This window comes from Betta splendens, chromosome 9 (assembly GCF_900634795.4).
Source record: "Betta splendens chromosome 9, fBetSpl5.4, whole genome shotgun sequence".
In the NCBI taxonomy this organism is placed as follows: domain Eukaryota; kingdom Metazoa; phylum Chordata; class Actinopteri; order Anabantiformes; family Osphronemidae; genus Betta; species Betta splendens.
In genome coordinates this window covers 24,294,960-24,315,959 of record NC_040889.2, presented here as the reverse complement: position 1 = coordinate 24,315,959, position 21,000 = coordinate 24,294,960, and the positions used below count along the sequence as shown (strand labels likewise).

General features: G+C 50.1%; 1 protein-coding gene across 2 annotated transcripts in view; it reads left to right on the top strand.

Moving 5' to 3' along the window:
- The window catches only part of efna5b (ephrin-A5b), a 71,758-nt gene that overhangs the window by 45,524 nt on the left and 5,234 nt on the right, over positions 1-21,000 (top strand). The window contains exons 2-4 of one of the 2 annotated variants that reach the window (XM_029161040.3): positions 10,415-10,707; positions 20,140-20,202; positions 20,829-20,909. In XM_029161040.3, coding sequence (XP_029016873.1) covers positions 10,415-10,707; positions 20,140-20,202; positions 20,829-20,909 — 437 coding nt within the window. The remainder of the gene's footprint in view (positions 1-10,414; positions 10,708-20,139; positions 20,203-20,828; positions 20,910-21,000) is intronic. The other variant, XM_029161041.3, reaches the window with a different exon arrangement.

Genomic DNA, 21,000 nt, shown 5'->3' with positions numbered 1-21,000 from the left:
CGACAGGTGGAGCGAGACAGACGCGGCGCCGACGACGCACGGAGGAGGAGATCGTATCTGATACAAGCGCCGATAGGAATCAGACCTGAAACATTTGGGATGAGCGGCGGCGCTAACGCTTGCTGGGGCTCTGGGCTCAGTGGAATGCGGCGAATGCGCGGCGTGCTGTGTTCAAGCGGGACGCCCTGACAGCCCGCTCAGGTCGGGGGACGGGAGCGGGACAGCTGGGGCGGAGTGTGTGTTCAGCGACGGGTGGACGCACGGATGGAAGGCATTCTCCAACTGCTCTAACTTTAGACCACACATGGTCAGAACCCAAACCTGTCCATGGCGTGTCACCACTAGCGTCCATGAAGCCCTCCGTGTGTGTGTGTGTGTGTGGGAGCGACTTTTCCCTAAGTGGAGCACATAAATAAGCAGCTCCAGACGGGCCAAAACATTTGCTAGTGTAACGAATGTATTTTTTTTTTCTCCGGGAGCTTATTGTTTCAGCCTCCTGCAATGCAACGGGTTCAAAAGTTCATGAACTCACGGTTGGAAGTGTGAACGGAATATAGTTTGTACCCAGCAAGACGTGACCTAAAGACCTTGATTTGGTGTCACAACCTTCCTCCTCCCTCCGTAGGGGAAACTCAACTAGGCCAATTAGCTGGAATACAAAGTGAGTTTTGGTTGAGCAAGATCCAATCAGAATTTCTATTAAACGAGAAATGATTTGAGGAGGGATTTGTGTGTGGGTGTGTGTCTTGGTCCTGGGCTGTGTGTGGATAAAGGTAGCGTGGGTTTTAGGTGCCGCTCGCTGACTCCAAATATGAGAATAAGAAACAGATAATCATGAACAGGCAAGTGTAAGGTCATCGCCACACACACACACACACACACACACACACACACACACACACACACACACACACACACACACACACACACACACGCGCGCGGCCGGAGCGCTAATTGCCCGCGGCCCGCGCTCTCGTACTGCAGAACAAAGGCGCGCTGAGCATCTTTCAGCTGCTTTGACGTGACACAAAGCTCCACTAAAGCGACAGAGTTCCTGCTCCGTCAAACTGGCCTTTTTAAACGGGGCTGAGGCGCCATCAAAGGCGGAGGACGGGGACCGGCGGCGCCCGCTTCGCACGCTTCATCCTGTTTGCAGCGCCTTCCAAAGAGAATTGGACGTCTCCTCAGAGGGCGGCACAGAAAGACGAGGACGCTTCCGGGACTCGGCGGCGACGGCTGATCTTAAACACGCTGCCACAACTTTAATCATCCACGCAACTCAATTAAGCAGGAGAGGCTGTTACTCTTTACCTTCACCCTTTCATTATCTCCCGGTGAATCAGACGCGTTACGTACAGGTGTGCAGGGAGTTGATCCCTCAGCACTGAGCAAGGTTCCCCTGCGATAAACAGCAGAAACCGAGGCAGCCGAGCACTCATCATGCAAATGTGTGTGCGTTCGTCTGGATTGTGTTCTAACCTCCAACGCCCTCATAACAGAGACGTTTGGCCACAATAAGAGGCGCAGGCCGAGGACCCCGGCAGTCCACTTAACCCCCCGCCCGGGACCTTGACAGCTCCTCCGCGGGAGGCTCACCCCGAAGGTCCTGGAAAATGCTTGGCTCATACCGAACACCCGCGTGCACGCACGCCCGAACCCGCTGCGTTAATAAAGACGTCCGTGCACGCGTCCATCTGCAGCACAGGACTCGGAGGAGCACGGAGGTTTCACACAGGCGTGAAGAATCAGCAGAGGGCCGCGTGTCGGCCCCCTGCTGAGACGCGGAGCCTCCAGGGTTGCAGCTCCTGCACCTCGCCTGCACACGCGTGTGCTCATATAAATACTTTAGCGTGTTGCATTCTACTGTAAATAGCAAAATCACAACAACCTGCCTGCGGGAAAACAGCGTTTTTAGCTCCGGGTGCTGGTGAAGGACGTCCATCTTCTCCCCACAACCATCTGCTCTCAGAACGCGCCGCTTCGTTTTTGTTTTTTTTTTACAATCAGCAGATGCTGTGGAAATTACCTCCTCTGCCGCCACATCAACCGCATCTCCTGCCTGCCGAACTCACAACCGCGAGGACGAGCGGCAGTTTGGGCCGTTCTTGAAAGTTCCCACGGAACTGACTGGACTGCGCCTTGAATCCAGTCGCGAGGCTGTGATTGGGTTTTCACTGTAACAACTGCGTTGTGTAGACGACATTGTGACTAAGAGGTGTTCGCTGTCTAGACTGATGCAGATACTGGCAGTGGCGAAACGCCGGCGTCACATTATCGCATCATGTTTTTTTAATAGTCCTTCAGTAAAGTAATGCACTTTTAATATGAGTGCGTCTGTGAGGAAGAGACATTTTACTAACTTTCACTTGGAGCCAGTTTTTCTCTGCTGCTGCGGTTTGAAGTGACTCATCCGGGTGCACTTTCTGTTGCTTGCGCTGAGGTGTTGAAACTCGGCCTGAGCCTGAAGCCGCCGTGGCTCAGACAATAACGACCCATCTAGACGCAGTCACGCCTTGAATCCATGCAGATACGCAGACTCTTAATGAGACGCTTCACTCCGGGCCCATAGCGTAAGCAGCGCTTCAGCATCGCACCGGCCGCTCAATAGGTTTCATAACATAAGGTGAGTGGCAGCGGGCCAGGCCCATTCTCCAGGCTCATGAAATCAATTTAAATAATACCACATCACACAACAACATGTTTGGAGCGAAGCTGGTGATGAATTGCCCGACGTTTATCTTCCCACGTCAACCCTCCGTCTCGGCTCCGCCTGGGTTAAATTCCAGCCTTGATTTGATTTCGAGATCCTGCAGCGGAGATGAAGCGCTTGGCGCGAATACCTGTTGTTGATGCTATCGGGGGGGGGGGATTTGAAAGGGTTATTTCGGCTGTAGGGCTTTCTCACTTGATAAGAGGGATCCCCTGGAGGCGGGAGGCTTTCTGCACGGCGACGGTGATTTATAAACATGCACAACTATAGCTACTATCTGTCAGCGGGGCCGTTATCTCCCGCAGATAAAGATAACTGCTACCATTTGGCTTCCTATGGCCATCTCTTGGAGTGCTACATACCCAGCGTGGCCTCATAAAAGGCCCGATACACACACGCGCACACGCGCGCACACACGGCAGCGCTCGCAGGGCGGTTTGTGAACTATGAAAGGGGCCGGGGTTTTATGAAGGCGCTGGCATTATAACATCCTGACACAGCTCCACGGTCGCCCGCCTCGAAGGTCACCGCGTGTTTGCCCACACGTGCTCGGTGGGTGCACGCTGCATGTGCGGGGACGTCGGCCTGTGTAAAAGGCTGCGGCGTGAGTCTGATGATGATTTTTGCAGCCTCCCACGTGTGCTCCCCTCCATCCTCTCCTCCTCCTCCCCCTCGTGCTGTCTCACATGGCACGCTTCCTCTGTCTCTTTTTTTTTTTTTATCTTTTCGCCTGGTCCATCGCTGCCCTCGTTGCCAGTTTTCCTACTCATTTCACTCCTCCATCCATCTGCTGATCGCTTGTCCTGAGAGACAGTGAGGCCGGGAGCGGGGGGTGAGGGGGGCTCTTATGGCAACAAGGGAGGAAACACAGGTCGACGTGATTCTGTGATGCACCAAAAGCAGGAGGGCCACATGTTGTGGACGATGCAAAACAGAGTATATAATATATACAGTAGTGTGTTTTTCAAAATTCACTACCATTAATGCGCATGTCTAAATTCTTAGTGAGTGATCAGATCCTTTTATTCTGTTCTACAGCATCGTCTACGTCCCAAAAGGTATCATTCAGTCTATTCATAGTTTCATTTCATGTGAAAAGACTATTTCAGCTCCGGAGGCTGCAGGCAAATTAGGCAGCACAACTACAATAAATGCAGTATTTGACTGTGAGAGGAGGAACGAGATGGAGCTGCTGCAGATCTTCATCCCGTAGTTTTATCAGTCTGCAATCTGCAACGTCTTGGCTCCTGTTACGGGCCTCACCGGTGACGTGATCCACTGTCAACACGCACCTGGCAGTGATCGCTCATAGTGGTGTGTGCATATGCGTGTCACCCCACCCATTAATGTGTGTAGTTACACTTATTCTTATGTAAGTAGACACATGGCAGCGTTTAGCAGCCATGTGGGCTGTTTGTGTTTATCCAGCCTCCTGGAACCTAATCACAGCTCGCCGGCCATTCAGAGCCGAGTGCAGGTGATGGAGTAAACAGAACCAACCTCCCCGTGGGTCTCTCGCCGTCTCCCACACACACACACACGCACAGAGCGAGAACCCATGTTACACGACTCATTGCTGCTGTTCTGTCCCGGCTGCCAAATACCTCGTCCCTATAAAACAACGAGTTATGATTAATCGCACACACTCGGTGATATATTTCTATTAATTGACAGTAACCGCTCATGTGTGACTGTGCATACACTCACATGCATCCACAGGCCCGCCCCCCCCCCACCATCACCGCGGTCCCGGTAAACATGTCAGAGCGTACAGTATTTACAAAGGAATCGAAGCGGGTTTGGGACGGCAATGATTCAGGAGAATGGCCCCAGGGTCTGACAGGATGTTGGGGGATGTGTCATTTTTCCTAACTCCCTTGGTGATGAGCGGAGACATAAAGAAAGCTTTTTACACGCAGACACACACACACTCCTCCGCTCTCTCACACATATGGCCTGTTCCACAGCCATAAACACGGTTGCTTGGCAAACCAGCGGCCTGGGTGAGTTGAGAGGAAGTGTCTGTCTGACTTTTTCGCTGCAGCGTGCCGATGCAGAGCACATCAAACGCCCGCCGGAGCCCCCGCATCTCCGCCGCTTCACTCAGCAGCGAGAGCAGAACAAGAACGTATCTGTCACTGCTCTTAATTCATTGTCTCCCCGGGGCAAAACGAGCGCTGACAGACGTAAATGGCAGAAATGAATATTGTAAGATCACAGTGGGGCGGGGGGGGGGAGGAGCGAGGACGAGGGAGGATAGAGGGAGAGAAGAGGCACGAAGGAATGCACGGGAACGTCCCTCGCCGCTGACAGTCGCTATATTATACTGGGCTAACCACCTGCTCGGAGCCTGAGGTGCACCCTCCATAAAGCTCCGACAGATGGACACAGTAAAATGCACCGTGACCAGCAGCTACGCTCTCGTGTGTGTTTGTCTATTGCAGGATATACTGCATATAAAAAACGTAAAACCTACGTCTGAGGCTCCTGGAGTCTTCCACCGTGCCCCGGAGGCCGCGCCGCTGATACGTGACACTCTATAGGCCTGAAGTCGCCGAGTCCCTGCAGACGCCTCCCGTTCCAGTAAACCTAGCAGCCAGTTAACCAGTAAGGAATGTGGCTGTCAACTCGTATGACGAGCGGCGCTCACATGGCGCTCGCTCTGATTTCACTGCTCTCTGCTGCTGCTTCCCCGCGTGTTATCGTGACCTTTAAGGGGAAATCTGTGTAGACTAAGATCTTGAGTTTTACAGGTTAACGCTGGATAAGTACACGCTGGGAGCCGGTTTAGATGATCGGACTAAACCGCTGGATGCTCACTGTGTGCCTGAACTGGTGTTGCTTGACCCCATTGGATTTGACATTTTTACGTGTTCAAGCCGAGGTAGAGAAATAGTCAGTTGTGTATTATGAGCTGCAATAAGAGTCCCAGAAGGTGGTACTGTCATTTTGTGCCAGTTCCTCAGACATAAAAAGAAAAAGGTTTTCCATTCCCAGAAAAGAGGAGTGCAGAAACAGTGGGCTGGTGGGGAATTTAATTTTACAGATGTGCAGTGGAAGTATTGGATGCAGTTATCTGTCTGCCCGCTCTCCACTTCAGTAATGACAAGGTAAATACCTCTGTGGAGAAGCAGCCGAGTCCATTTCGGACTCTCATTAACAACAAAAATGATCAAAAGCAGCGGCCGCGCTTTCCTTTCGCCTCTCTTTGTCTCCTGGTTCCTCGTTTCTCCTCTCGTTCCCTGTCTTCCGTGCTCTGACCCCTTTGCCCCATCATCTGTAATTAGACAACTGCACAAACTATATGGAGAAGTTCATGGCATACGGTATGTGTGGAAAGGTCCCTCGCACGCGCCTCTAGTCACAGTTCACCCAGAGTTCATCTTCTCTTGGCTCAACATATTTTCCCTTTGGACCAAAGTCAACAAATGATCTTTCACTTCAGAAACACACACACATATGCATAAGCGCACACGCACCGCACTCAACAGGATACAGAAACAGGTTGAGAAAAGAAACAATCACACATTCGCCTTTTAAGGTCCCAGTGCATTTGTAGTTTCTAGGTTACTGTGATTTGATTTATCAGGCAGCGGAACATTGCCTGAGGATATTGAATTGAAAATATATCAGATGTATGAATTTCAACAGGGGGAGGTGAAATAATGTAAATAGATCTGATTTGGGGTCACGAGCAGAACGGGGCCGAGCGGGGAAACGCAGGCAGGTGGAAAAAAAATCAAGCCACGGACGAGCGAGGAGCAGAAAATGCAAAGGGAGCAGGGAGGAAGCGGCGGAGGCGACTTCCTGCACGGGGTCGATGCCACGGTCCGGACCGCTCGTCATCGGCTCCGCAACCAGAGGGCACGGAGCGGCGTCGCTTGGGGCCTTCCTTTGTTAAATAATACCCTCTACTGTCAGTTCGTTATTCGTCCACGGCGAGTCAAGCTGCAGTCTTGAATCAGCCGATGCCTGAGGGTTCAGCTTCCAGGGATGCACGCGTTCCTGTGATTTCCTGAAGTGCTGCCCTTCACGCCTTGGAGGAAAAAAACAACACACACAAGAATGGGAAACCTGTCCTGCAACATGTGTAACGCACAGATGTTGGAACCACCCTGCTCCCACCTTTGAGCAGCCGTACAGTATGTGGAGCTCATTCAGAGGCTCCTCTTCCTATTGAATCTCAGCCATTCAAGCGGGCGCGATGACTGGGCTCGCTCGTCCTCCCTCCTTTTCTCTCTCTCTCTCTCTCTCGCCCTCGCTCGGGTTAGCGATCTGTCGCCGTCCTTCTTGCTTTGTGTCTGCAGCCAGCGGTGCACAGCTCGGAGCGGTGGCTGAGGGGAGCTCGCCGCGTTACGGCGTGCGCGCGTGCACCGGCGCCCGCGCACGTGGTTGTGTGCGTCGCCGCCCGCCCTCCGTGCGCGACAATGTCACTGGGCTGTGTAATTGAAATGGAAATGAGCCAATCAGCGGCGGCAGCGGCGTGCCACCTCGGCCTGCACCCGTGCCGCCGCCGCTGCAGCTGCTCTCTCGCCCTCGCGCTCTCTCTCTCTCTCTCTCTCTCTCCATCTGTGCGTGCGTGCACATGCACGCCGGCGTGTTTGCGCTGACGATACTTGGCCCTACAGTTACAGCCCCGAGGGCCTGAGGAGGCGGTGTGAAAATGTAATCAGTTGGTAATAAAGATTACCTCCCTCTTTCTCGCTCGCCCTCTCTCTCTCTCTCTATCGCTGAGTTCGTCATTGTGGAGCACACGCGAGCGAGCACACGCTCCGTGTCCGGCCGATTGCTCTGGCTTTGTGTTGTGACCCGCCGCTCGCTGGGACAGCTGTGACACAACAAAGACACGCAATTATCACCATTTGACAATTACCTTAATTACCTGTTTTACGGCTAGAAGGCCTCCGCTGCCGCAGTGGAAAAGGTTGCTCACGATGTCACCAGGAGGATGTCGTAAAATACGAGGAAGTCATTGTGGCAGTTGGGTGGAGTGTGTGTGTGTGTGTCTGTGCTTGTAGGTGTGTGTGTGTGTGTGTGTGTGTGTGTGTGCGACACTGGGCTCGGAGCAGGAAGTATTCCGAGCTAGCACCATCTGCACAAACAGAAACACGAACGTGGAGGTTCTGATGCTGCAGCTCCGCTGAAGAAGCAGAAATGATGATAATAGCGATAATAACTTTTTGAAACCATAAACAGGGAGCTGCTGAAAGATGTAATTAGGCGCAAAGATCAACTTCTTTTACACAGTAACAGGTGGTGGGAGTTTAATATCGATACTATTGACAGGATAAGAAGCAAAGGAAGCGTCGGCCTGTTTAATTGCCTGTTTGATGCATTATTTGCCGTGAATTCAATAGATCTTCCTGTTGCACGTTTCAGACGCCGTATCATTGAAAAACGCCCGCTTTTAATGCAGCTCTAATTTACATTTTCTTTTGTGCAGGAAGGATTAGTTGACCCTGCAGTTTCTTTGCAATTACTCTCCCCCATTGACTCCAGCGTTACTGTACCGCCGCTCCGGCCTATATTTCAGTCTTTGGCATTCCAGCGGAGCACGGCCTTGATTTACATTCCGCCGGTGCAGCCGGTGGAGTGGCGCTGCCTCTGTGTATCCTCTGTGCATCCCACACAGGGGTTGATGTATGCCCGAGCGGCACGTGCCCGCGGCCGCGGCCCACGGCGCCGCATCGGCTCGGCCCGAGAGCGTGGAACTCTATTAGTCCAACAGTAACTGGGCTTTTGTGGGCACAATGAACACAGATGTCTGAGAAACATACAAAGTTTACAGGACACGTTGACAAGCAGCAACAATTGGTTATGTCATGAACAAATAGCTTTAGTAGTTAAATGGGCGACCGAATAACTCCTCCTTTGACTCGATGGGAGCCTGGAAATACTATCTGCAGCCCTCTGTCTCGCTGCCTCCCCTTTGTGCTCCCTCCCTCTCCTGGAAGCGAGCTCGCTCTCTCTCCCTCGCTGTCTGTTTCTCACCCTCACTCTCTTTCTCGCTCAGTGCCATTAGCAGCTTCTGGCTGTCTCACTGCTGTTCCTTTGCCAACGTGCCAGGGAGCTCAGTGAACTGATAACACAAAGCGAATGCGCGCGCGTGGGTGTGTGTGCGTGCGTGTGTGTGCGCGACCGTGCTGGGCGAGTTCTCCCCACGTACATACAGTACAGTACGAGCGCGCGAGTGTGATGCATGTTACAAATGCCGGTCCTGTCCCCGTTTTTTTATGTGCTCACTCACCCAAACATCCCCTGCTTCATTTGCAGTCAGGGCCACGAGCCACTATACTGACTGCTGAGGCAGGGAGAGAAGGGCAGCGGACACACACACACACACACACACACACACACACACACACACACACACACACACACACACACACACACACACACACACTCATTCTCTTTCCCGGTCTTCTGTGGCTGTGGAGTGGTTGAGGGGATGTGACCATTAAGCCGGTGACATTTTAAAGCGGCAGTGGAGACGCGCGCCTCTTCCAGGACCTTCCACATACATGTCTTAAATGATATGTTACAGATGAGCTGCTCCGCGCCGCGCCTGTAAACTTCCTCCCATTTGGTATTCACGCCACGCGGGCGCACGGGCCGAGCGGACGCCGGCGACGCGCATGATCGCGGCTCCATTCGTTGCATGACAGATTTGATTGTTTGTTAGAAAAACAGAAACTTTCTCCAGGACTCAGCGTTTTGGGACATTGTTCTTTATTCGAGGTTGAACTTGACGCGTCCTGGACACCGCATGGCCACAGAAGGCTGTCCCCGTGTGGCCACTGTGCCGCTCCGCTATGCTAATCCTGGAGCGCTGGACTCCTCAGGATAAAATTGTTTCATCCTGTTACACGCTTCGCCCCCAGTGCATTGTGGGGCCCTGCTGAGGAGCCCGAGTGGCAGCTTTCAATTAAAAGTTGCAGAAGTTTTAGGAGACGCTCCACCCGAACTCTCGGTAGAAGCCACGGCACCTGGCTTCTGGGTGAACAAACGCGTGTCTGTAAATGGAGGACATCCTCCGCAGGTTTACCGGTGTTCACCGTGGTGTTCACCCCCCAGGGTCGACCCATCCTCGAATCAACGCGGCCGCTGTGCTCTAAGTTTGGTGTCTGTGAAGATTCCACAGGTGACGGTGTTATTTTGTGGGCGGCGGAGCGTGGACGCGTGTGTGGCCTTTTGCTGGGTCTGTTTCCACGTATCGAACCCCCGTGACCCCGCGTGGCCCGTTCTAGCCCACCGCAGCCGTAAAGATGTCTCCCTGCGCGGCCCCCGGGGACGACCGGCCTCTGTATTTTTCCCATCATGACATTTACTGTCTAGACCGTCTTGTATCCCCCGTGATCGCTGCCGCATCGCTCTCAGCCTCAAGATGTCTGTCTTTATAGTTTCTGTTATTTCCCAGTGAAGTGAATGTGTTTTCCTACGAAGCCTGTTTTCTTCTAAGCATATTCTCGCCAACTTCAGTTCGCGACCGTTCCCGAAGACAGATGCATGCGTGAGTAAATGTCTGTTGCCGTGATAGATTTATACATAAACCAACCCACACAAACTTATTGAAGCCAGAGGCAGAGAGTGCAGCTGCTTGTAAATCCTGTGCAGCGTTGAGGGCGCGCTAGCATCCCTCCCCTGCATCCAGCGCTCGGCCTCTTTGTCCGTTGAGCTCACGCACACGTCTGTCTCGTCCTCCAGGTTCCACCGAGGCGACTACCACATCGACGTGTGCATAAACGACTACCTGGACGTCTACTGCCCTCACTATGAGGACTCGGTGCCTGAGGAGCGGACGGAGCGCTACATCCTCTACATGGTCAACTACGACGGCTACAGCACGTGCGACCACACGGCCAAGGGCTTCAAGCGCTGGGAGTGCAACAGGCCGCACTCCCCGAACGGACCGCTCAAGTTCTCCGAGAAGTTCCAGCTCTTCACCCCCTTCTCCCTGGGCTTTGAATTCAGACCGGGCAGAGAGTATTACTACATCTGTGAGTCCTGCTAATTATCGCACACACGGCACAGACGCACCCTTTACTGATAAACGTGCGGCCGGGTGACCCGACCTGACCCGAGCTGCAGGCCAGCTCCTGCCTGGTTTCTTTTAATAGAAGAAGACACGCCAACGCGCGCTTTGACCTGCTTCGAGAGCGGCGTCACAGCGATTTCTGAGCAGACGTGGAGAACTCTTGCCTAAAATGGCACTGGGATCCGCGGGGGAGTTAAAATGAGAGGGGTTTGAAGGTTCTAGCACTCTTCCCCCGCCGCACAATGCTGTATTCTTCTGAAAGCAAAGGCGCGCCCTGCGTGTTCTACCCCTGCGCCGCTCGTGTTAGATGTTAAGTCGTCGGCTCCTTGGCACAGGAACTGAGCCCGACGGAGTTCATGTGAAGTTGAAGCCCCTGGGAAATTAGGTTTTATCAAAGCAAGGTGATAGAGTGGAATCGCGTTGAGTTGGGTTCGTCCTCGCGCTACAGGCTATGCGCTCGCGGGAGACGAGGGAGTCGCCATCGACGGGCGCTCAAAACGCATCTACGACAAAAGGAAGCCCGGTTCTGTTGTCATCTGGGTGGCATTAGCGTAAGACCACAGGCTCCGGTGCTTTAGCTGTTATAGGGGAGGATTTGCGCGCCGTGAGCTAATGTTCTGTAGGTAGAGTCCTTTCAGTGTGAGGGGGGTGGTTTTGATAGTTAACACTCTCTCGCTAAACTCTGCAGGCTATACTCTGTTTATATGTAAAACCTGGCCTTTGGTGTTAATGCGGCTGCAGGTTGCATCAGGAGAGCAGCTCAGCGAGCTCCACACGCCCAGATCTGTTTTCTAAATTGGCACCTTTTTTATGAAGCCGTTAACTTGACAGGCAGCCAACACTTCAGCCCTTTATTCATTTCACATGTTTTCCTCTTCCCTCCCTACTCGGTTACACTTTAAAGTGGAGCTGAAAAAAAGAAGAAGAAATAAAACAAGCGCTTGACGCTCGCCGTTGTTTCCGTGGCGAACGGGTCTGAACTTTCCGAAGCTTGGCCGCGATCCCTCCTGCAGAGCGATCGACGCGCAGGTGTTTGGCCATTTGTCTGTTAAGAAATAACCAGATTTGCTCTGCTTTTATTGGCAATTTGCATTGACAGCCATGCTAAATGAGGCGAGGGGTGGGGAGGTTGTGAGTATGGATGGGGGTTAGCACAGGGTTATACAATTCATCCAGTCCCTCAAGTCTCCATTCCCAACATTTCTTTCCATTTCTGTTGAGAGATGCTTGTCCTAAGGGCGGGATTAAATTACACTGCGACCGACAAGGCTACCATGGACCACATCCATTCTGCTGTAGCACGCCATATTGGTTTAGTGGCCCGCGGCTTCATTGGCTATTGAATGATTCCAGCGTATAGCCTCCCTGACTACGGTGGTGGGTATTAAAGTCATCTACCATGAAGTCATCTGATAAGTGATTTCCCACCTCCGATGTGTTGAACCCGAAGCAGAGGAGACGGATGCTGATGAACTGGACAGTAGGCGGGTGCGGCTGCCAATTCCCGTGAAGAACTGGTTTCCGTAGCGATCGTCACCATCAGCATCATCGCCGCCACGAGTCCTTTCCAGCGAACCACCAGTGGAGACATAGCTTTTCATTTGATTCTTAAGTCCAGGATAAACACTACTTTTTTGAGTCAGAAATAAGTAAACAGGCTTCAAAATGAAATCACAACAGGGAGTTTTTCCAAAGAGTTTCCCCTAATTACTGTAATTTTCTCAGGGATTACATTTTGGCTTAACATACTATTATTATAAATATTCAGCAGATAAGATGGTGGAAAATTAATTAAAAACACTCGCTCAGACTTGATTATCCTTAATCTTTTAAAAGAGCACAACAGAATGCGAGGAACGAATAAATGCGGCGCAGGAACGGAGCATCGCCGCTAATCTCGTTTCGTCCACCAGGTCGGGTCGGAGCAGGTAAACAACCTGTGGTCATTTGGCCCGTGAGTTCCTGCGTCGTGTGTGTGCTGTCGTATAATTATTCCGAACAACTTTTCGCGCGGCCGCGTTGCTGCGAGTGAATCTAAGAAGCTTTGGTGCCAGCGGTTTGTCAGCGTCTCGTAGCGCCACACACACGCTTAATGGAGTGACTGCATTGCTTAGCTGTTTTTAATGATAATCATAATGTTATGCATCCAGGTTGATTCCTGAGATGTGGCTGCCTACTGAACTATGAAAGAGCCGTGCTGATATTTAACTTCAGACTGTCATTATGACAGCGGCTTGCGAGCCACCTCATTATGATATCCACTCTCATTATTCTCGCTAATGAGAATAAAGACTCTGTTGTCAGATCTGAACTCATCAGTGTGTACCGCTGTGCAGTCATGAGTAAACATTGATTAAGCTCTAGACTCAGGTCGCATCTTTTTAAAGACACTTCAGCTGATTTATTCCTGCTTGTGCTAAATGGTAACGGCGCCCAGGCCTATTTGGCGTAGTTGTTAGTTTTTAGAGTGTCTCGATGGTGGCGAAGATGTGACTTGAATGAACGGCGCAATCTAAATAGTGTCAGCGTTCGTGAAATCTCCCACTTGAAACTGTCCTTCAGGAAGACTCAGCCTTGGACCTCTACTGTAGCTTTTAGCGACGGCTTAATTCCTCTCGCCTCTGCTGAAATAAAATATGCAAGTAATAATTGTCATTCATAGCCTTGAATGTGAAGGAGACCGAGTCCTCAGTGGCCTCGCCTGCTCAATTGCACATATCTGCCACATTTAACACATTTTCTTCAAAGGAATTGTTAAATGTTCATTTATTCCTCACTAAAGCAACCTCAACCCAATGCCTAGATATTGAATAACACAGTACTTTATGACTTGTTCATGATTGTTTTATATAGTTAAATAAAGAAAGAAAAAGTTAATTTAAAACAAGAGTTACCCTGTACAGTATATTAATTTACTTAATATTATTAAAATGACATCACAACTTACAACTACTTTAGCATTCGACATTTACTGTTACATATGTGCACAATGTCGGTGGTCACACTTTGTCCCTATTTCCCTACAGTACATGGCATTAATGTGAAATACAGCTCTGGTCTCCACTGCACACCTGCACTAGAAAGACATGCAAATGTACCCGAGGTAGAGGTCACCACACATGAGCGCATGAGAATGAGCAGCCACATACATGAGCTGTGTAAAAACATATACAGAATGTGAATATTAATCTGCCCATCAGTTACGATATTGGTTCACATCCCTCTTTTCACATGAAAATGCCAAATCATATTCCTGTGGAGAAAATGCCCGTTGATGGCGTTTTACTAGTCCAGAGTTGATTTGTTGCATCTCTGATATAATTAGGGAGAAGAGACAAGGTTCTGCTGTCATGTGCCTCGACAGAAACAGCTTAATCACGGCGGCAGGATGGAGGGAATCTGCTCAAATGGTCGTCATAAGTCTTCATTTTTGTTAGCGTCAGCCTCTTTTCCGTTCCTCAGTCAGGTAATTGAAGACGTGAGGAAAACGAGAGCCAGTCAGGAGCCTGGGCCTTTATTTAGAACACACCCAGCTGTGTTTTTCTGCAGGTCAACGTACGACAGAGGAACAGAGAACAGACGAGCACACGGAACCGAAACCAGGAGATGCAGAGTCTGAAGGTGTCCGTCGCTAGGACAAACACATAAAAATGCAGTGGGGGCGTCTCTGAGGTCAGAGTTCGCGGTGCATCCGTGGGTTAGATGCGATCCATCACGCAGAACGCTGACGCCAGCAAGTTTCCTATACGGACACAATCCGCAATCTCGTATTTGAGTGATTTTAATCTCAAAAGGGCAGAAATCCAATATCAGTGGCAGCGCGCAGAGATGAGCGAGCACAGCTACGGCGCTTTAAGCTTTGTGGCCAGTGCGAAACCACTCGTGATCGTGCGGCCGCTCGCAGGGGGAGGAGGAAAGATGTGGGTTTCTCACCGTCTGACTCGCTCACTGACGTGGACCGGGACCGCTCCTCACAGAAAACAGACCCGTCGGATCCCAATTGTGTTTGAAGTTATTTTACAGGTGTTTTTGAGTTGACACAGCAATGAAAAGACAGATACTCGACAGTAAGACAGACCTTAAGAACTTCTTCGCCTGAAATCCTGGATAAATGGCCAAAAACATGCCTATTTACCTGTAGGTCAAAAGGAAAATGCAACACAAGCCTAAGACGGAGCTTAAACGTCGACTAACACAAGGCTTCTGAGGTCTTATTGAATGTTACTGGAGACTTAGCTCGCACTCATTCTCCAAACATGGGCTGTAGCTGTCCTGTGATTGATTATAAATCCCATGATGCACCATGCCTCTTCAATCCGCTCTCAAGAGCGAGAGAGGAGTAGAGATAGTGGAGCGAGCAGCAGCACAAAATAGCATTAATGGACCAATGAAATAGAGGCAGGGGACGGCGTGTGCAGTGTGTATTTCGCTGGAGCCACGGAGGAGCTGCTAATAATGACAAAGGGCCAGTGCTGCTCCATTTGTGGTACATACATGGACACCGCCGTAACTCACTCCCTTTCATCCATTCATATGAAGAATCAACCCTGTCATCAGCATTCAGAAGTGATCGCTCAGCGCGGAGCCGTGCGACGGGAAGCTGCACACGGATAAACACGCGCTAATGGACAATGTTCCAACACCAGCGTGAATAGACGCACAGGAAAGTTGCACAGATGCGGGCTGTCTGGAATGTATTATCATAATCCTGATGGATGAATCGACATTCCTGAACCTCCACCTCCCCTGGTTACGACATCACTCCCCGTCTCCCGTCTTCATCTCGTTTTTGGACTCCAGGACAGGACTTCCTAACAAACCCTCCCTGCATCTCCAGATCCCTCTAAATACTTGCCAAACAGGCATTTTATGAAGATGGGGAACCATAAAAAATGAATTTATGAATGGCAAAACGTTAAAAATGCCAATATGATCCATGGTGAGCTTTTCCAAAATAAAATCCGAGTCCACCGATCGGCTGGACCTTTTGGCCAGGCTTAGATCGCGGTCCCTTTATTGGCCAAGTCCTGGCTCGCCTGTTGACAGCCCAGAGCGAGGACGGCGAGATACTGTAGAAAGGTTTTTATTTGGGTTGGACCAATAAAGCAGTCGACACTTTGTCTACAAAAGGCTGCGAAAATCCAAAGTAGCACAGGGAGATTTGTGGCGTAAAAGGCACAAGATTCATCTTGGCCTCTAATGATTCATTTTTCTAACAGCTGTCTCCAGGAGCTGACTATGATTCACGCTAATACAGAGGAGGCATTTTATCCTTGGCCACTAAACCATTAGCACATATATTATTAACCCAGTGCATTAGTCATTAAGTTTAATTGGTTAATGCTCATTTATTTGTCCTTTTACATTCTTCACATTCACACACACATATACATACACACACACACATACACAGTTGTCTCGTCTGGAGCTGCACATAAATAAGGAAATGCTTTTTAGATGAGTTGATCACCAAGTTTATTGTGATTTGAGTAGGAAAAAATGAACATTTTGATGCCACTGGTGAGTTCTCGCTGTTAATTTACAAGCCAACAAGCTGATTGGCCGGGTGGAAATATGTGTTTTCTATGGAAACGTGACTCATGATATATATTGACATCATAGCAAAGGGTAATAACTGTAGCCCCACGTTATTGCACTGATGAACAGTATGAGCAAAGGATTACAACGTATAATAAGCTTGTATTGATTTCACCTCACTGCCCCCTTTAACTTATTGTTCCTCTCAACCCCTTTCGTCATGAGCGTGACCTCGTCGCCTTCACACACACGGCATGAGGATAAAATGATGTTGGCCTGTGGCTGAGGTGGACAGATACCAGAGAGGAGCAGAGGGCTGTCTCCTCCTCCACCGCTCCTTGCAGCTCCGTCATCCCCCCCGTTGTGCGTTTGCTATAGCAGCATCTGGTTAATGGGCCTCTCCCTCACACACACTTTGTGTGGGCCGGCGAACACATGCGCATCCTCCATGTGCTGCTCTGTAACGTGGACCTTTTCCTGTTTTTACGTTGCCTCAGTAGAACGCGTCAGCTGGTGCACACAGTGCACGCGTTATTGTCTGAGGGTTCATGCTGTGTGTGTGTTATCATAGGCATTAAACGCATTATCCTGCATGGCGCAGTAGTTGATATTACCTATTCGAGGGGTCGTGTAAATATTCGCTCTCCATCTGGATCTCACTCCAGTGTCTAAAATTCAATTTTGTCTTCTCTAGGTTCAGTTCAATATTATGTTCCTTTGGCTTTTGCTGCACTCTAAACACAGAGTTATTGAGTTGTAGCAGCTCTGTCTGTGGAGCGGAGGAAATGGCTTCTGGCTGCAAAATGTCTAATTAACTAGATGGAAATCTGTGTAGAGACAGGACAAAGGTCCAGGAAGAGCCTAGATCCTATAATATGTAATGTATATAATGTGTGCCTGCTTGTTCCTGGTCTTGGACTATGTAAACCTCTGGATCCAGATGTGTAAACAACGCACATGCACTAAAACCATAATGGAGGTCACAAGTTCAAAAAAACACAAGCAGGAGTTTGTGCATTTTTGTATTGTAAGACTTTTAAAAGCAGTGTCTCATTCATGCGAACTCAGTTTTATACTTGTGAGTGTTGAAGGCCAGCGGGCTGGTTTCAAGTGTTAGCTTGCTAACAGTGCTCAGTGGTGGAGCTGGTGGCTACAAGACATTCTGCTCAACCCGTCCCATCCAAATAAATGAGATGGGATCAACGCATTAGAGCAGCAGCATCAAAGCCAGCTGGAAACCTAATGCAGACCAGAGGCAATATGAGCCCATTAATGGCGCATTTCTACATAGTGGGGAGACTGAAGGGAAGGTTTTCAGAGAAATACAGTTTAATAAAGAATAAAGTCTGACAGTTCGCTGTCACAGTGCGTTTGGGTTAGTGGAGAAGTGATCTCGGCGGATGGCTCCACGTCGCAGCAGCGGATCGCTACCAACGGGAAAAACCTCGCAACTTCCATTCCGCGATTAAATTATAAAGCCATCTGTGACATACTGTTTCCCAGTCGGCGATATTACATTAAGCCGTGTGGTTGTGCAGACGCTGCCAAATGTCCAAACCTTGGACTTGAAGTCGAAAAGAAAAACCGAGACTCCTGTAGCAGTTAGAGCGACTCACTCTGCATTATCCCTTCACAGCTGAGTTATTCCGCTTCCTGCGTGATGGGTCGGAAATCAATATCCTGCCATGATAATATCTACTGTATGCGGCCAACGCAAACTTTGCTTTTAGCTTCCTCCTGTCACACCAGACACGTCTTTATGTCCTTATGCCTCCAACGTCCATTGAAAGCCAACGGAAATGTGTTTTCCAGATAACATTACAGTTGCAATAAAGCTCGGGCCGGGCTGTGATTGAAACAATACTGTGCCTAAGCTGCGCTGAGCCCACCTGTTTGTTCTTCTGTAATTGGATTCGGCCTCATTCCATTTACGTTAATGCTGATGCATAATGCAGTGTACTAAGGGGACCGGCCATTACCAGCCGGGGGACAAGGCTCGGGGAAGAAACCCGACCTGACCGAGGCCATCACCTGGCTCCACCCCCCCTCCATCATCCGTGGCCCAACGTTTCAGGGCCTCTGCCCTTCAAAGCCTCCACCTGCTCGGGCAGGACGGATTGATGGTTGGCGCCGTGGCCTGATGGGAACCAGAATAGCAGGTGTTGATGTTACGGCCTCTAATAACAATAACTCGGCCCTCTGCAGCCTGTTAATCCAAAGCAAACAGGCAGCGGCGTGGACGGTGTGAGCTAGGGCGGAGGGATCCTCATCAAACACCCAGAATGACGAGCTGCCAGCCAGAAAGGAATGTGGAGCCGAAGACTAATCTTTCCTTTGTAGTAAAGAATGTACAGCAACACATCTCGGTCACCGGCTCCCACGTCCAGGATCAGCTGAACCCGTTCACTTTCGCTCGCCCTGAAACCACAAGAGCATGTTTTCTACTCCGAAATGAGAACAGGCCTAACTAAACACAGCACATACTGCACAAGGTAGTCAGTGCATAAACGCCACGAGAGCTTTATGAGCCGCCATCATGATCGAGACGCCCACGGGCTCCTTCCCATTCTCATCAGAGACTTACTTCTCTCATGATCGGCTGCCTGCTCTAAGTGGCTGGTGTCGATGGCTGTGACTCAGCGATGCCCACAACAAGAATGAGGAACGGACATCCAGGGAACAGTGTGTGTGTGTGTGTGTGTGTGTGTGTGTGTGTGTGTGTGTGTGTGTGTGTGTGTGTGTGTGTGTGTGTGTGAGTGTGAAGGTTCATTAGCAGCGGCCTCCACACCAAAATAACCCCCCCACCACGCACACATTCATCTATTGAATTTGAAAAATGGAACATCTGGTCTCCATTCACTTTTCGCTCACACTGACACATGACTAACGAATGGAGAACAGCTGATGACGTTACAAACGGCACCGTCGAGGTCGAGAGGTGGTTCAGACGGGAGAGCGCGATGAGCCCGGGAACAGGATTAGCAAAATAAGAAGCGAGCGTACTGTATGCAGGATGCATTTGATAAGACGCTGGCAGCTGGAGCAGCGGCGGAATTAGAAACAGAAAAGCATGCGAAATGCAAGAAAGGATTAGATCGCCATCTCTCCTGACCCTTTTTCCATAGTTATTAGTCAATAATTCTCCTAATGAGCTCATCCCCCTGGCTACAGAGGCAGCCAGCTCTGTTTTCCACCGCCTCAACCTGAAATAGACGCCGGGACATTAATAAAAGAAGAAGAGCAACACAAGCAGCTAGTAGCGTTAGCATGGGTGACGCCGCTGGGGGGTTGTGGGGAACGGGAGGGCTGAGGTGAAGGTTCACTCGTGAGGACCTGACAGATCTCAAATGGTAGCCGTTGGAAATGCTTGGCTTCATTGCATCAGCTGTGATGCGATGAAGACGACGTAAAAAAGAACTGGAAGGACGGCGCCGGAGACGACGCGGCCCCTGAGGAGCCGGAGATGAAAACTATTACCAGTAAATGGCATTAATATGTCAACTGAGTGGGAAAGGCCCTACACTATTCTCTATTTGATACGAGGTCCTGACACAAGGCGGCCATCTTCCTCTGGCCTCGCCGCGCTCTCCCGCCCGCCGTGATGAATACACGCAGCGCCCCGCTCTCGGCCGTCACGCGATGCGGCACGACTCCACTGATTCTGGCTCTTGGGCTTCTCCCGTTCTTTCAAATGCTAGTTTCTCAGGAGAAACGTGTGTAAATGGGCCTAATATGGGCCTTCATGTGAAGTGATGCCTGTATAAAGTACTTTTTGGTTCTTTAGCACGTGTTTTACTATGTTGTGTTGCATTAACGCTGTCGTTCCTGCGTCTCTTGCCTTTTTCTTTTTTTTCAGCGTCCACGGCTGAGAACGGGAGGAAAACATGCCTAAAGCTCAAAGTTTTCGTCCGACCATCAAGTAAGTGTTTGCATGCGAGTCGAGGCTTTGTAATGGAGCTGCTTGAAGTACACATTTGGATTGAAAATCAAAACAACTTATGGCTGCTCCTCTGGTTACTGCGCTGTCTTTTCAATTTACCCGCTGTCCAACATGCCCTTTTCATTTGTCAAAGAGCGGCTTTACTCGCTAAGAAAATGTTTTTCTTTGTGAAATCATAAAGAAGGACGCTAGCTCATCTCATGGATTCCAGGTCACTGCTAGCGGTTGACCAGCGAAGGTTTTTTAATAGCTGCGCAGCATTTTTAGAGCGCTGGGAGGCCCATAGCTCATATGCAGAGCCAATATGTTGTGTGTTGTTATTTCTCTCTCTCTCCCTCTCTCTCTCTTATGTGTGAAACGCTCACAGTGTAGGCTGCAGATGTGTCCTGCATACATTTTCCTATTCATTGGCTGCCATGAGCACAGACATCAGCCGATTGACTGCAGATGCCTGACTGGCCAATCACCGGTCACTTTACTCCTCTGAATGTTGCCATGAGCTTGGTTGCTTGGGATGTTTGATTTCAGGCCTTCAAATGTCACTAACCTATTCGGCGTACTGTATACCTCTAATGATTTCTCATTCTCCCTATGTTCTGTTATAGACAGCTGTGTGAAAACTATAGGCGTACATGACCGCGTTTTTGATGTAAACGACAAAGTAGACAATACGTTAGAACCACGAGGTTAGTATGGCTTCCTGCTTTTTTGATTCTCCATACATCTGTACATGTGCTTTTCCTTTTTCCTTTCATGTTTGCCTGAACAAGGATCTGT